This window comes from Rana temporaria, chromosome 3, assembly GCF_905171775.1.
Source record: "Rana temporaria chromosome 3, aRanTem1.1, whole genome shotgun sequence".
NCBI lineage: Eukaryota > Metazoa > Chordata > Amphibia > Anura > Ranidae > Rana > Rana temporaria.
Window position 1 is genome coordinate 222,816,675 of NC_053491.1, and position 17,863 is coordinate 222,834,537.

The 17,863-nt window shown below is 42.2% G+C and overlaps 1 protein-coding gene across 2 annotated transcripts in view; it reads left to right on the forward strand.

The window, feature by feature from the left end:
- Nucleotides 1-17,863, forward strand: part of LOC120932144 (sodium-coupled monocarboxylate transporter 1-like) — a 99,065-nt gene that overhangs the window by 14,585 nt on the left and 66,617 nt on the right. For both annotated transcript variants that reach the window (XM_040344319.1, XM_040344318.1), the window contains exons 2-5: nt 331-396; nt 1,833-1,884; nt 4,828-4,895; nt 14,910-15,064. In XM_040344319.1, coding sequence (XP_040200253.1) covers nt 331-396; nt 1,833-1,884; nt 4,828-4,895; nt 14,910-15,064 — 341 coding nt within the window. The remainder of the gene's footprint in view (nt 1-330; nt 397-1,832; nt 1,885-4,827; nt 4,896-14,909; nt 15,065-17,863) is intronic.

Genomic DNA, 17,863 nt, shown 5'->3' on the forward strand with positions numbered 1-17,863 from the left:
CTATTTCCTCGTTAGTCAATGAGGAAACTTGGCTCGCCGAGATCCTCGGCGGCTTCACAAGGAACTCGTCGAGCAAAACAATGTGTTTTGCCCGTCGAGTTTCTCGGACGTGTACGGGGCCTCAGAGTGTAATTGTCCAAGTGAATGGTTACATTTAGATAACACAGTCTGTGAGGAGCATTAAAACCTTGCTTTAAGGACATGGGTTCAGCACCATTTATTACCAGTGTGCTTTGGAATGCTTGATTATAGTGTTCAGTAGGGAGAAAGCAGTGTTATCCTAAGAATTTTTTTTACTTGTATTTAAGCAATTTATGTACTCTCTTACAGTACTTAGAACTTCGCTTCAGCAAAGTTGTACGGATCTTGGGAACAGTCATTTTTATCATTGAAATGGTGAGTTATGCTGAGTTAAAAGATATGAATGTACGGTATTTCTTTGCTATGCTATCTAAAACATAATTGATATACTGTATATTGTAAATAAAATAAGAGACACTTCATATACTGGTAATTGCGGTAAGCAATAGCTGAGCTGCTAGATAAGTTTATTTCCTCATGATTTTAGAGTTCTCAAATAATGAAAGATGATTGCTAATAATTTGCTATGTGTTACTACATATTACTCCTAAATAAACAGGAGTCACAATAACATGCTTTCCTCTTTTGATATGTGAATTATTGTTTTCATGTTGTTTTAGTTAATTCATGGAGGCAATCTTTAACTGACAATTGCGTGGTCGTGCGACGTGGCTCCCAAACAAAATTGACGTCCTTTTTTCCCCACAAATAGAGCTTTCATTTGGTGGTATTTGATTACCTCTGCGGTTTTTATTTTTTGCGCTATAAACAAAAATAGAGCGATCATTTTGAAAAAAATTCAATATTTTTTACCTTTTGTGATAATAAATATCCCCCAAAAAGATATAAAAAAATGTTTTTTCCTCAGTTTAGGCTGATACGTGGAAAGGGATTTCTCTGTATAAACAGAAAAAAACACTGCGCTAACGTGTAAATTAAATAACAGTGAAAAATTGAATAAATAAAATAAATGTGAAAAGCTGCCAGTATTAATTACTAAAATACCATAGTAAGCAAAGAAACAAAAAACAAAATAATACGGCGCTAATAAACCTGTATTAGGCTGATACGTATTTTTTTTTGGTTTGCGCAAAAGTTATAGCGTCTACAAAATAGGGGATAGTTTTATAGCATTTTTATTAATATTTTTTTTTTACTAGTAATGGCGGCGATCTGTGATTTTTATCATGACTGCGACACATTATGGCAGACACATCGGACTCTTTTAACACATTTTTGGGACCATTGTCATTTTTACAGCGACCAGTGCTATAAAAATGCACTGGTTACTGTGAAAATTACACTGGCAGTGAATGGGTTTACCACTAGGTGGCGCTGTAAGGGTTAAGTGTTCCCTAAGGAGTGATTCTTACTGTAGGGGGGCGTGGCTTGCTGTGACATGTCACTGATCATGTTCCCGATGACAGGGAACACGATCAGTGACAGTGTCACTAGGCAGAACGGGGAGATGTTGTGTTTACACTAACATCTCCCCGTTCTGTCCCTCCATGAGACGATTGCTGGTATGTAACAACCGCTTCTTAAAGGGGACATGCAGGTACATCCTTTTGCCTGCCCGTGCCATGCTGCAGACATATATCTGCGTGCGGCGGTTAATAGCAATGGAGATAAGTGAGGTCTTTAACCAAAGTCCCCATCTGAAGAGAATTAAAAATCAATTAATAGGTAAAACAATTTACATTATTTATTTATTTTAAATTGTGTGTCCTAAAGCTGTCCTTGTTTTTTAGGTGTTATACACTGGTATTGTGATATATGCACCTGCTCTGGCACTGAATCAAGGTTTGTAGTTGTTAATGATCCACTATCTTATTTAAATAAAATATGCTATATTTACTTAATTCTAATGCATACTTGTTAGTGTTATCGTTTTATGACTAGTGTGAAACTGTCATTAAAGAGAAACTTTTCTTTAAAAGAACCATTAAATATTATTGCTGTTCAAATACGGCATGTGTTCCACATCAAACCGCATATCTTCTCATATACAGTTCCCACGATCAACCCAATTTTTCGCACTACATATACACCATCAAAAAACACTTAGGCCCTGATTCTCAAAGGGCTTACGACGGCGCAGCGCCATGTACGCCGTCGTAAGTCCTAATCTGGGCCGTCGTATCTATGCGACTGATTCTTAGAATCAGTTACGCATAGATATCCATTAGATCCGACAGGCGTGAGTCTCTTACGCCGTCGGATCTTAACTGCAATTTTTTTTTGCCCGCTAGGTGGCGCTTCCGTCGATTTCCCTGTCGAGTATGCAAATTAGCTAGATACGCGAATTCCCGAACGTACGCGCGGCCGACGCAGTAAAGTTACGATGTTTACGTTAGGCTTTTCCCGGCGTAAAGTTGCCCCTGCTATATGAGGCGCAACCAATGTTAAGTATGGCCGTCGTTCGCGCGTCGAAATTTATAAATTTACGTCGTTTGCGTAAGACGTCCGTGAATGGTGCTGGACGTAATTTACGTCCACGTCAAAACCAATGACGTCCTTGCGACGTCATTTAGAGCAATGCACGCCGGGATATTTTAGGGACGCGCATGCGCAGTTCGTTCGGCGCGGGGACGCGATTCATTTAAATGAAACACGCCCCCTACCCGCCGAATTTGAATTCCGCCGGGTGATTCTCGTAGAATGGCGTAAAAATGGGCGGGCATAACGTATCTGATTTACGTTACGCCGCCGCAACTTTACACGCAAGTGCTTTGTGAATAAAGCACTTGCCTGAAAAACTTGCGGCGGCGTAACATAAATCAGATACGTTACGCCCGCCCATTTTTACGCCATTCTACGAGAATCTGGGCCTTATCGACTTTGTTGGTGGAGCGACTTCTCTCAACAAATTTCCTGGACCAACTGACCCACTTCTTCAGGAGGGATACAGAGGTCAGGGTCTCACATCACACAGCAGTAATAGTATTACAACAATTACATAAAACTTTTTACAACATGGCATCCAGGCCAACAACCACACATCTGTTCACAAATCAGTAGGCCACAAAGAATAAAAAATGAAAAAGAACGAAACCCCAGAATGCTTAAGGTAAGTATGTTAACCCAGTGGTCACCAACCCTGTCCTCAGGGCCCACTAACAGGCCAGGTTTGCAAGATAACTGAAATACATCACAGGTGATATGATTTGCTGCTCAGTGATTGCAGTATTCTAGTCTGCATCTCCCCAAGGTAATACATAAAACCTGGCCTGTTAGTGGGCCCTGAGGACAGGGTTGATGACCACTGTGTTAACCATTATAGTTGTATCCCTGTGTGCATCTTCATTAATTGGTTCAGTGGATGGTGAACAAGGACAATTGAAGATTGTAAAAAGTAATTTTCCCCTGAGCCAATGCTTGTAGGGTCTCAATAAGGGAGTTAAACTTGTTTGATGGAGAGGTTATTTTTGAATTGATGCAGACAGGGAAAAATCTATAAGGCCCCGTACACACGACCGAGATTCTCGGCAGAATTCAGCCAGAAACTCGATGGGAGACGTATTCTGCCGAGAAAACCGGTCGTGTGTACACTTTTCGCCGAGGAAACCGATGAGGATCTCGGACGTGTTTACGGGGGCCTAAGGGGGTTAACATATTTACCCTAATCCTTTTGGGGTTTTTTTTCTCCTTCCTTAGTGAATTTCTCTTCCTTTGTAGCCTACTATTTTGTGAATAGAAGTGTGGCTGCTGTCCTTGATGCCACCTTTAAATTGTATGTAATAGTTGTAATATCATTTCTGGTTTCAGAAATTACCTCTGTATCCTTCTTGAAGTAGTGAGTCAGTTTGCCTGGACAACACATTAAGAATAGTCCCTCCATCAGCCAAGTGTTAACACAGTACAGATTAGATGCTGTATATGTAGAGACAATAAGTGGTGTGATGGTGGGAACTGTATATGAGAGGATATGTATTATGTGGTTTGATGCGGAACACATATATGTACTTGAACAGAATAAATATTTGATGGTTCTTGTAGAAAAAATATATATTTGAAAGATAATAAAAAACAAATAGATTTCTTTAATGATGTAGTGATTATATTTGACAAGCAGAGTATCTAAAAATCCCAAACAGTTTATTATGCCCTGTACACATGATCAGGCTTTTGCCCGGCCAAACTCACATGGGAATTCCGGCGGAATTCCATCGGAGTAAAAGAGAACATGTTTTCTATCTAAACTCAGATGGAATTCCTCAGAAAAAAAGTCAGATGGGGCATACACATGGTCGTAATTTCCAATGGAAAAAGTCCATCTGACTTTTTCCATCGGAAATTCCGATTGTGTGTACGGGGCTTTAGGGGTGTGTTTTCTGTCTAATATCAATTATATGGGGTGTTGGTACATTCCTTATGAACATAATCCTTGAGTAGACCATGTCCCCTCATCATAATGTAGTAGTCCAAAATTATAAAATAGAGCTAAATAAAGCCAATGTCTAAGCAAATCGTGGCCATGCTGTGGGTGAGCAAAGATTCTCCCATGGGGATGTGGACAGCAGTTAAAATCAGTATTTAGAGTGGAATTGCTCTAGCAAGTATTCTTAAAAAATATATTTCAACTGCATTATGTACTTAACTAAATGAGTGATCTGACCTGCTGTCACCTTAGTGTAGAAAATGCATTGCACACTTCGAAACACAAATTTAGGTGAAGGTATAGACACATTGTTAGTGTTTATAAACTTATTGGAAGAAGAATTCAAATTATTCTCTTTATTTCAGTTTCAGGTTTTAACCTTTGGGGGGCAATGATTTCAACTGGATTAGTGTGCACCTTCTACTGTGCAATGGTATGTTAATTTTTATTTCTTGAATATTATCTTGCTGTCACTCTGTTCTACAGGTCTTTATAAAAAAAAAATCATAATAAAGATGCAAATATAGAACTTGCACAGCACTTTACAACATGAGGGCAGACAGTACAGTTACAATACAATTCAATACAGGAGGAATCAGAGGTCTTTGCATTGCTCATTAGAGCTTACAATCTAGACTATAGAGGGGTGAGCTGAAGAACAAAATACAGTTGTTAGGTGTGGGTAGGATAGGCTTCTCTGAAGAGGAGGGTTTTCAGTCTAAAAGCTAATAGAGTAATAGATAATCGGACAGGTAAGGAGTTCCATAGGATTGAAGAGGCTCTGGAAAAGTCCTGGAGGCGATCATGGTAGGAGGTGATGAGGGAGCTTCAGAGCAGGAGGTCTTAAGAGGAACGAAGAGAACATTTAGGTTGGTATTTTGAGATTAGGCTAGTTATGTAGCTGGGGGCTAAGTTGTGTATGGCTTTGTAAGTTGTTGTTAGTATTTTAAATCTAATTTGTTGGGTGAGCGGAAGCCAGTGGAGAGATTGACAGAGGAGTAGCAGACACAGAGCGATTGGTAAGGTGGATGAGTCTGGCAGCAGCATTTATGATGGATTGACGGGGGGATAGACTATGTAACGGTAAGCCAATGAGAAGGGAGTTGCAGTGGTCGAGGCGATAGATGACCAGGGAGTAAAATAAAAACTCTGGGATGTCATTGGTTAGAAAAGGGTGTATTTTGGAGATGTTGCAGAGATTGAGGTGGCAAGAATTAGACAGTGATTGGATGTGGGGCTTAAAGGAGAGTTCAGAGTCCAGGACTACACCTAGGACCTTGGCATGCAGGGATGACCGTATAGCTTATAGTTGTGGCATTGATTTTGAGAGATCAGGGGAAGGGGCACGTGTGGGAGGAAAACGTATACATTTGATTTTGGATAGATTGAGTTTAAGGATGTGGTGAGACATCCGGACTAATATATATGTTAGTAAATTAGTGATATGTGAGGAGACAGAGGGAGTGAGATGAGGGGTAGAGAAATAGATTTGGGTGTCATCAGTGTAGAGATGGTATTGAAAGCCACAGGAAGCTATCAGCTTACCCAGGAAGGAGGCATACATTGGAAATAGGAGAGATCCAAGAACAGAACCTTGGGGGGCCCCGACAGACTGAGGAAGAGGCGAGGAGGAAGTAGAAGTGTAAGTAATGCTAAAGGTGCGGTTGGATAAGTAGGAAGAGAACCAGCGAAGAGTACAGTAATGGAGACTAAAGGCGTGGTTTTTCTTGAGGAGGAGGGTTTGGTCAACCATATCAAAGGCAGCAGAGAGGTCCAGGAGTAAGAGAACAGACTAGTGTCTATTGGTTTTGGCCATTAGTAGATTGTTTGTTGGTTTTAGGAGAGTAGTTTCTTTGAAGTTCTGAGGCTGAAAGCCAGACTGAAGGGGATCAAGAAGGCTATTTTCAGCAAGGTGATCGCTCAATCGGTTGTAGACCACACATTCAAGGAGTTTGGATAAAAAGGGGAGCAAGGAGATGGGGAAAAGGCTGTTAAGATTGGCTGGGTCTAGTGAGGGCTTTTTAAGTATGGGGCTGACTAGTTCATTTTTTTTTTAGAGCGAGTTGGGGAAGATGCTAGAAAAGAGGCAGAGGTTGAAGATGTGGGTTAGAGAGTGTAGAATAGGGTCAGAGGGTGAACGTAGCATTTGTGAGGAAACAGGATCCAGAGGGCAGGTGGTTAGCTTGACATTAGTAAGTAGTAGGGATGAGCCGAACACCCCCTTGTTCAGTTCGCACCAGAACTTGCGAACACACACCAAACGTTCGTGTGAACTTTAGAACCCTGTTAAAGTCTATGGGACTCGAACATTTAAAATCTAAAGTGCTAATTTTAAAGGCTAATATGCAAGTTATTGTCCTAAAAAGTGTTTGGGGACCTGGGTCCTGTCCCAGGGGACATGTATCAATGCAAAAAAAAGTTTTAAAAACTGACGCTTTTTCAGGAGCAGTGAATTTAATAATGCTAAAAGTGAAACAATAAAGTGAAATATTACTTTAAATTTCGTACCTAGGGGGGGTGTAAAGTTAGCATGTGAAATATCGCATGTTTCCCGTACATAGAGCTGTCCCTGCACAAAGTGTCATTTCTGAAAGGAAAAAAAGACTTTTAAAATCGGACTTGCGGCTATAATGAATTGTCGGCTCTGGCAATTCAGAGAGAATTCATTCATAAAAAATAACACAAATAGCGTGGGGGTCCCCCCAAATTCCATTACCAGGACATTCAGGTCTGAAATGGATGTTAAGGGGAACCCCGCCGTCAATTTAAAAAAAATAAATGATGTGGGGTTCCCTCCAAATATCCATTCCAGACACTTCAGGTCTGGTGTGGATTTTAAGGGGAACTCCACCCCAAATGTAAAAAAGAAATGGCGTGGAGTTCCCCCAAAAATTCACACCAGACCCCTTATTCGAGCACGTTAACCTGGTCAGCCGCAGAAAAGAGGGGGGACAGAGTGCGCCCCCCCTCTCCTGAACCGTACCAGGCCACATGCCCTCAACATGGGGAGGATGTCCCCATGTTGATGGGGACACGGGCCTCATTCCCACAACCCTTGCCCAGTGGTTGTGGGGGTTTGCGGGACCCCCAGATCCTGCCCCCCCATGTGAATTGGTAATGGGGTACATTGTACCCCTACCATTTCACGAAGAAAGTGTAAATAGTTGGGGAAAAAAACACACACACCGTAGAAAAAAGTCCTTTATTAATAATAAAAAAAAATAAAAAATCCAACGGTGGTAATCTACTCGGTCCCAGCTCCCTGCTCCAACGTTGTCTGTATCCAGCGACGGGTGATCTCTGTATCCAGTGATGAGAAGATCCATCCATCCAGAGCGCAGCCACACCGACCTCCTCTCTCTGCTGGACACAGCCCAGCGAATGACGCGGCTGAAGCTGTGACATTTCTTATATAGGGGAGGCGGGGCCACCCGTCACGTGACCCCGTCCCATTCTGACGCACCCTCTGCTATGTCACTGGGGAAGCCCAGTCTTCCCCCTTGCGTCAGGGGGGGCAGGGTCACGTGACAGGTGGCCCCGCTTCCCCTATATAAGAAATGTCACAGCTTCAGCCGCGTCATTCGCTGGGCTGTGTCCAGCGGAGAGAGATAAGCCCCCCACCCGCAGACCCCCACAACCACCGGGCAAGGGTTGTGGGGATGAGGCCCTTGTCCCCATCAATATGGGGACATCCTCCCCATGTTGAGGGCATGTGGCCTGGTACGGTTCAGGAGAGGGGGGGCCGCACTCTGTCCCCCCCTCTTTTCTGCGGCCGGCCAGGTTAACGTGCTCGGATAAGGGGTCTGGTGTGAATTTTTGGGGGAACTCCACGCCATTTTTTTTTACATTTGGGGTGGAGTTCCCCTTAAAATTCACACCAAACCTGAAGGGTCTGGAATGGATATTTGGGGGGAACCCCATGTAATTTCTTTTTTAAAAAAAAATTAAAAAATGTTTATGAATTAATTCTCTCTGAATTGCCAGATACGACAATTCATTATAGCCGCAAGTCAGTTTTAAATTTATTTTTTTCCTTTCAGAAATGTCACTTTGTGCAGGGACAGTTATGTACGGGAAACATGCGCTATTTCACATGCTAACTTTACACCCCCCCTAGGTACAAAATTTAAAGTAATATTTCACTTTTATTGTTTCACTTTTAGCATTATTAAATTCACTGCTTCCGAAAAAACGTCAGTTTTTAAAACTTTTTTTTGCATTGATACATGTCCCCTGGGGCAGGACCCAGGTCCCCAAACACTTTTTAGGACAATAAATTGCATATTAGCCTTTAAAATTAGCACTTTAGATTTCTCCCATAGACTTTAACAGGGTGTTCCGCGGCTTTTTGAATTTGCCGCGAACACCCCTAATTGTTCGTTGTTCGCCGAACAGGCGAACAGGCAATGTTCGAGTCGAACATGAGTTCGACTCGAACTCGAAGCTCATCCCTAGTAAGTAGTTTAGCAACCTCGTCTATAGTGGTTGGGTTGAAAGAGGGAAGTAATGATTGTACCTGTGGCCATGAAGTGTAAAGCGTGGAAGGTAGGGTATCTGAACAGCAGAAATCTCCTCACGAATTGTATCAATCTTCTGTTTGAAGTGATTGGTGATCTCCTGGGCAGTGAGTGAGTTAGTAAGTGGAGGCAGTGGAGGATGAAGTAGAGAGTTGAAGGTAGAGAAGAGTTGACGGGGACAGGATAATACATTTTTAATGAGGCTGAAAAAATAGGTCTGCTTGGCAGTGAGGAGGCTGGAATAATTTTTTTGGAGGGCAGATTTATATTGATTGAAACCTTCCTCAGACTTGGTCTTATGCCACAGGCGTCTATGAGCATGGCTATGTTTTTTCAGACTTCTAGTGTCATCTGTTTGCCAAGATTGAAGGGGTCAGGCATGATTCTGTGTGTAGTGAGGGGGGCCAGTGTGTCCAGTGAGGCTAGAAGTGAAGCGTTGTAGACAGAAGTGGCTAGGTCAATGCAGGATAGAGGCAGGGGCGGACTGACCATTGAGTCACTCGGCACTGCCCGAGGGCCCCATGCCACTAGGGGGCCCCATCCGGGTTGCCAGGCTCAGTAAAACCAGGGACAGTATGTAAAAATCTGTGTTTTTTTTAGATCTGTCCCCGATATGTCCGAAAATGACATGCTTTTAATGTGAATATCCCAAGATTTTAGCTGCCCGCCTCTGCACTACCTCCTGGCGTGGTGGCCATCTGTAAGCCAGAGGGGCCCCATCCTCTTCTATTGCCCGGGGGCCCCATGAGTTGTCAGTCCGCCCCTAGATAGGTGAGATTTTGTCATAGAGGTGGTTGGTAGCAGAGTAGAGAAGAGAAGGGTTGAGATGGCAAATGTTTCTACGGGTAGCTATTAGGCGGTTGGAGGGAGAGGAGGTGGAGGAGAGGGAGAGAGTAAAACTAATAAGGTCATGATCAGGGAGAGGGAATGGATAGTTGGAGAGGTTGCACGGAGTGCATAGGTGGGAGTGAGTGAGTAACTTGTATAGTGCTACAAATGCGAACTGAATCGCCTCTAGACGCTTTGTCCCATTGCGTCCGGGTCCTTCAGAAGAGGTGGGTCTTAAGTTTTTTCCTGAAGGCCCGATGGTTTTCTTCCATGCGGATGTTCGTGGGTAGAGCGTTCCATAGCCGTGGTCCTTGGAATGTGAATCTTCGTTCTCCTTTAGATTTGTATCACCACTTGGGGATGTGGAGGAGATTTTGATTTTTTGATCAGAGGGCCCGATTAGTGGTGTAGCATTTTATTTTCTCGCATAAATATTGAGGGGCTTTTCCTTGTGTGCATTTGTGGGTGAGGCAGAGGGTCTTGAATGTAACCCGATCCTTTACGGATAACCAGTGGAGAGTCTTCAAGGCCTGGGTGATAGATTCCCAGGGTTTTTTCCCTGTTATCAGCCTTGCTGCTGTGTTCTGGATGACTTGTAGATGAGAAATCTGGTATTTGGGTAGACCTAGGTAGAGGGAGTTTGCGTAGTCGAGGTGGGAATTGATGAGTGTTCCAACTACTGCTGCTGTGTCCTCTTCCGGGATGAACGGGATGAGTCTGCACAACAAGCGGAGAAGATAGTGAGATCCATTGACTACTGATCCTATTTGAGTGTTCATAGTCATGTCTGAGTCGAAGATGACTCTAAAGGCTTTTGACTTTGTTGCTTGGGGTGATGGTTTGTCCAAGAATGGTGGGCGATGTCAAAGATGTCCCAGCGTTTTTCTTTCGGTTTGCGTGTAGAAAGAGAAGTTCTGTTTTGGATCCATTGAGTTTGAGGGCGCTCTCCATCATCCAATTATCTATCAATGTGAAGCCTTTTTCTAGTCCATGATAATGGTCTTTTTTTTTAGTGATGAAAAAATAAAGTTGAGTGTCATCGGCGTAGGAGTGGTAGAGCAGGTCCTGTTTGCTGATGATTTTGAGGAGTGGGCGGAGTTAGATGTTAAAGGGCACATTGCTTTATGTCAAAGGAGTAGGTTAAACTGAAAAGTTTGGAAGTAGCAGGGGTGTTAGTATTAATAGGGATGTTGAAGTCACCAAGAATCATTGTGGGGAAGTCATTAAGAAAGGTTGATACCGGTCCAGGGGGTAACATCACTAGTTTTTTTTTTGTTGGAACGGAAAGCTTAGGTTGGAGCTACTTTAATAACAAATCACTGTTAGTACATCGATAACCCCTGCTGAGCTATTGTGTTCTGACAGGGGGACAGCCCCCCAAGCCCAAACACTCTGTTCAGTGCTCTCAGCCTCACAATCAAACAGCCATTGGCTGAGAGCGAGGACCGAGAGGCGGTCGGCAGACCTTTTTTCGGTCATGAGCCTTCGCCGAACAGTCGGCTTCTGTCAGACTGGCTACCACACACACAGACCACATGTCGGCTGGTTTCTATTGAACTGGCCAATGCCTGACGACATTCGGCCCATGTGTAATAGACTTAAGACTGCTACTGTGCCCTGCCATCTTGGATGTGATATCAGCAATCTCTATAGCATTCCCCCATCCATCCTCTCTTCAAAGCTACATAGAAGGTTATGTAGGGGGGTGAGGGGATGGGCCGAAAGACTGGATCAGCAAAGAGAGTATATAGATATTTCAAAACAAGGAGAGGGTGATAAGGTGCAAGTAGAGAAATGGCTGTGCTAGGAAATTGACTCTTAAAAATTATTTGTAGACAGGAAAAAACACTGCAAGTAGGCATTTAAAATAAACAAATATAATGCCGGAGTGCGTAAGTGAATATATACTCCCAATGAAGCGCACAATACTAATAACAGCTAACTCATATTAAAAAAATCATCTGTGTAGCAAACAGAAACCACAGTGACAATTACAAGTTGCTACTGAAGAAACACACTAACTTAAACACAATCATAAGTCCATATAGGGTACTTTCATACTAATGCGTATCCCTTTTTCTGAAAGCACACCAAATTTCCTGCATACAGGACTTTTGGTGTGCTTTCACGAAAATGCACCAAAACTGCCCAATCTGATAAATTGCTATGGCAAGTCTTGGGTAACCCACACTAAAACCAAAGGTACACTGCGCTGCACCAGCACTGTGGGAAAACTGCACTGCATCAGTGTAAAAGCACCTATAATTTTCTTGAAAAGCAACAAAGTATCTTTCTTCCACACATGAGTTGCTATCCACCAGAGAATGTGGAAAACATCTCCACCTCAAATTGGAAATGCACTCAACCTTGATTAGCCTCTCTCTGGTACGACAGGCTGACAACACTTTGTGAATGACATTACCATTCTCTGATAAAATCATTGCTAGGCTTCAGCCTGCAAACTTGTGACAGGTAGTCTCTCACCCTCCACAGATCAATCAATGGCATTTCCAGAAACAAAACAGAGGGGCACATTTAAGTTTCTTTAAAAATAAATTTGCTTACTGGAATCCAGATAATAAAAACCTCAATTAAAATCAACATTTTAGTTTTTATTTATTTTTTGCCAGGTAAGTACAGTATAGTAACTTGTTTATTTTTACATTACACTTCTCTTTACCTGCATCCAATATTGTCAGTAATTCACTAAATAATATAATACACTGTTATACCAACAATGGGCCAGATCCAGAGAGAATTGGATCCGCGCAGCGTATCAGAGATACGCTACGCCGCCGTACCTTACCTGGCGGAGTTTTAAATCCTCAACAATTTTGCACCGTAAGTTACGGCGGCGTAGTGTATTTCTGGCGGCGGAATTCAAATCGGCGATCAGGGGGCGGGTTTCATTTAAATTAAGCGCGTCCCCGCGCCGAATGAACTGCGCATGCGTCGTCCAGAAATTTCCCGCCGTGCTTTGCGCAAAATGACATCGCAACAACGTCATTTTTTGAACTTAGACGTGAGTTACGTCCATCCCTATTCACGGACGACTTACGCAAAAAAAGAAAATTTCAAATTTTGACACGGGAACAACGGCCATACTTAACATGGCAAGTCTATCTATACGCTGCAAAATACCAGCTTTAACTATACGCCGGAAAAAGCCGACTACAGACGACTTTAGAAAATGCGACGGCCGCGCGTACGTTCGTGGATCGTCGTAAATCTCTAGTTTGCATACCCGACGCGTAAAACGACGCGAACTCCACCCAGCGGGCGCCAAAGTATTGCATCTAAGATCCGAAGGCGTACGAAGCCGTACGCCTGTCGGATCTTACCCAAATGCTGTCGTATCTTGGTTTGAGGATTCAAACTAAAGATACGACGTGGGAAATTTGAAAGTAAGCCAGCGTATCAGTAGATACGCCGGCGTACTTGCTCTGTGAATCTGGCCCAATATGTTTATACATAAGCCAACACAATTATTCCAGACTTCAAATACAGAAATCGATGACTCTATGTAAATGATTATGTAATTGTATTTTAGACGATACTGAATCAATTTGTTTGCTGAATTTTGCATGGTTTGCTGATGTTCACTTAATTTGTAAATACTTAACAAAAATTTATTGAAACAGAAAAAGCCTATTATTTACAGAGCACAATGGCTTAAGCTCAAATTTACACCGAACATTTACCTGTGAATACAATTCTTTGTATGTAAAATTCTGTACACAAAAACAAATCTTTGACCCTAGAATCTGTATATGCTAATTGCCCCCGTTCCCGGCCACTCGGTTTTTAGGGGTACTGGGTGGCCAGGAAAATAGAATGCAATGAGCATTTATTTGTTACGTGCACCACCCCCTCCTGAACCATTCCAGACCACATATCTTTCAAAACTGGGAAGGCACCTTGCCAGAGGACCAGTGATGCCCAGCAATCTAGTGATGTAGACCCTCTACAATCAGGATGACCTGCCGCCGTTGACATGTGGCCTTTTTTTGAGGACTTTTTTGTTTTTTATTTGTTTCTAGCCATCCTGGCAGTATGATTATGTCTGATTTTTGCGACTCAAAGCTGTACAATTGTTTTGCATAGAAGTTTGGCGTATTATATTGTAGGCCTGTAGTAAAAACACACTTAAATCTGTCCAAACAAGAGTCTAGTAGACATCCCGGGTATGATAAAGTTTGAAACACAAAATCATAAATTATAATATAATAAATAACTATAAATAATTATAAAAAAAAATAATATAATAATAATAATAATAATACAATTATTTTCCCCATGATTCACTATCGCTCAATTCTGCAATTGTTCTAATTTACTATCGCTGTTTTCTAGCTGGTCTAAAAACACTTTTGACATAAAGGGACACTTTTTGGTTGCTATGGACAATCTCCAGTTTCTAGGCAGAAAGAACAGTATATATATATAATATAAAACTGCATGCAGGGCAATGCACAAAGCACTAGGGACAAAAGGGAGGTGAAATGATTTTATACAGTAATGTAATCTGTAAGATTAAAGTGTACTGTATGTTTTATGCTTTGTTTACTTTTTGAATTTGCCACCAGGCTCAGCCCCCATGCATCCCGACGCTCGCAGGGAACGGAGCCTGGCACACAGAGGCATTGGGCAGAGGACACAGCCCTCGGACACAGCGGGGTGACATCGCAGGACCCTGTGGGACAAGGTAAGTATATCGCACCAGGATCCTGCAATGCAATCCTGAGGCTCGGGGTTACCGCTAATGGTACTGAAATTTAATCCCAAGCCACACTCTGGAAAACCGACCGGGGAGGTTAAAGGACTTGTCAAAAACTCTGTTTTTATTTAATCTTTTTGTGAATAAGTAGAGGCACTATGTGACCCTTACTCAATCATATGCACGAGTAGACAGAAGTAAATGAAGGAGGCTGAAGAAGATCTATCGCACTAAGATGCAACAAAGGATGAAAAAAGCAAGAAAGAATCCTGCTACTCATTTATGATAGTTTTTTGGAAAACTAAATAGTAACCAGTCATGGTTTACATTTTGTATAATTTCTCAGTATCCCAGCACTACAGTAATGTTTTGTCTTTCTCTTTAGGGTGGTCTGAAAGCTGTAATCTGGACAGATGCATTTCAGATAATTATCATGGTGGCAGGATTCATAGCTGTCATTATTAGAGGTGTAGTGGTACAAGGTGGAATCCAAACAATACTGAATGATTCTTATTACGGTGAAAGACTGAACTTCTGGGAGTAAGTATCAGAACATGCTAAGTATCATGTAAGCATATGTAAGCATATTGTACTACATTAATAAAAGTGATTGTCAGTATAATATGAGGTACATAATCACACAAGACAGATTAGTTAACGATTAGTACATTGCTGGTAGACACGTCTGAGTAGTCATTTTTTAAAAGACCCAATTATTCATATTTAGAAACTGTCCACATAAGATAAAACAAAACCTCTAATTTGGTGGTTCAATTATTCTCACATATTATGTAAACCCTAACAATGAACTTGTTTCAATTGGTCCCTGAAACATACAATTGAAAATGTTTTTTTTTTTTTTTTTTAACAATAGATTTTTATTGAAAGTATTAACTTAACAGTACAGATTAAAATTGTCACATTAATCCTAAGTAACCAACCGAGTTACCTTGGTTCATAAGATTGTTCTTATAACAATACATTATTTGGTAGCCTGTACCAGCCTACCCCTATTGGGTTCAATCTGTAGGCATGGCTAGGCTCCCAATTGTGTTAACTATTTGTATATAGAAAATCATAAAGAAACAGCTAATGTATGCACATACATACACACACACACATATACATACATACACATATACATACACACATATACACATAGATATATATATATATATATACATACATATATACATATATATATACATACATACATACACACATACATACACACATACACACACATACAGAAATTAAATGAACTTAACAAAACTTGCTACACAGATCAATAAAGTAGGTCCATTTGTTTGATATGTACATAAAATACCTATTAATCTTGAAGATCATTTTCTGTGCACTCTGCCTGTACTGAATTTTTATCACTTACACTGTTCCCAGTAATGTCTGAGGACTGTAGAACTTTCCCCTTTATATTATGTAGAAGAGGAAAGGGGAAGAGATTGTAGTCCTGTCCTGCACCTTTATATGATCAGTACACTAAATGAGCGTTGTCACCCTGGGACAGGAAGCGTCTTACCAGCAGAATCACCAAGTGAAAATGCAGGAAAAAAGGCTAAATATGAAAACGAATGATGCCACTGTTTTTGTTCTTTAGTTTTGATACATTTTTAAAGCGGAATACAAGGAAAACATGACAATGCCATTCACACGGGTACTGTCAAACCTGCACTTACTGTATAAACGCATGTAATAATTTTCCAATGGTGGCATTCACCTGTTTACCTGTGTTTGGTCTTATTCACACGGGTGGTACTCACTACGGCCTGCAGTGGGTAGTGGATTGCTTTTCAGAGAATGGTAGAACATCGTCTACAAGCCATTCAGGAGGTGATCCAATGCCCATATTTTTTTAAATGAAATTAGTACTTTCAAATTAAATACTACACTGCAACCACAAGCCAAGCATTTGTCTCATGGTTGCAGCCCAGCCCAACTCAGTTGGCCTGCATGGCTTTCATGGGTCATTCCTGTAGAATGTGACATGCTGCATATACAGCAATATGTACTACTTCCTCTGGCTATCATTGCACAGTTAGTGGTCAGGTGGGAGGTAAAACATGGATCAACCACCTGTTTTTAGGCCCCCCCCCCAACTGCCTGTGTGAACAAGGTCTTTAGGTGTGGTCAGTTCATCTGAGTTTAGAAAAAATTGAATTATGTATGTTCCAATTAGAATTTTTTAACATGGCTAAATACATGTAAGCTTAGCTAAATATTGCTAAAAGCAAGAACATCTAAATACAGGAAAAGTGATCTCCTCCAGTGCTGTAATGTTAGCTCACCCCTCTCCCTTGATGCCGGTGTCTTGTCGAGCTGGTTCCTCAATCGATATGGTTCCTGCCTCGACTGCGCAGGCGCAGTAGGAGGCCACGGAATTCTCTGAGCCTCAACAGCTGATTGTCAGCTTAGACGAGCTCGCTCCCGCTGCCTGAAGCCTGCTTATACACTAGTACAAGCCGCTCTACACAGCAAGGGGCGGATGTGATATTGAGCAGTGCTTTTTTGATTGGTTATCCACGTCGCTCTATACAGCAAGGGGCTGTATCACATCCACACATTGCTGTAAAGAGCGGCGTGGATAACCAATCAAAAAAACACTGGTCAATACCACATCCGCCCCTTGCTGGCCCTTGCTGTGTAGAGAGGCGTGTATAGAGTGTATAATCAGCCAGCGGGAGAGAACGCGTCTACAGCTGATGAACAGCTGTTCCCGCTCAGAGGTTTCCGTCGGCTCGGGAACCATATCGATGGTAGGAACCAGCTCGCCAGAACACCGGCACTTCCATCTTCTCCTAGTCGTCTTCTGGTTTCAAGTCTTTGGCTATATTGATTTGCCAGGTTTGGATGATGTAACTCACAACATGTACCTGCTCACAAGAGTTTCTTCACTCTAGCATAGAATCAAGCTGAGACTGTACACTGAGCTGTGCATGTGCAGATAAAATGTTGACAGCAGTGGCGGCTGCTCCATTAGGGGGGCAGGGGCGCCGCCCCCCTAATCCATGCGCCCGGCCCCTAATCTACATGCAGGGCACCAGACGCATAGATTTCAATGTTTTTTTTTTTCAGAAGCACATGATTAGAGTCTGAAGCTCTAATTTGCTTCAAAAAGGGTGGGCTTGGGGCGCAGAGCATTGCGCCCTGAGCCCACCCTGTTGTGTGACATTAGCAAACTAATATTCACTAATGTCTTTCTGCTTCTCCTCTCAGTCAATCAGAAAGGGATTCCTGAGAAACGTTTGGCCATGGAGTCTTAGGACCCACTTCCAGTTCGGCTGGGAAGAGAAGCAATGGCCCCAGTGTTCCATCAGAATCAGT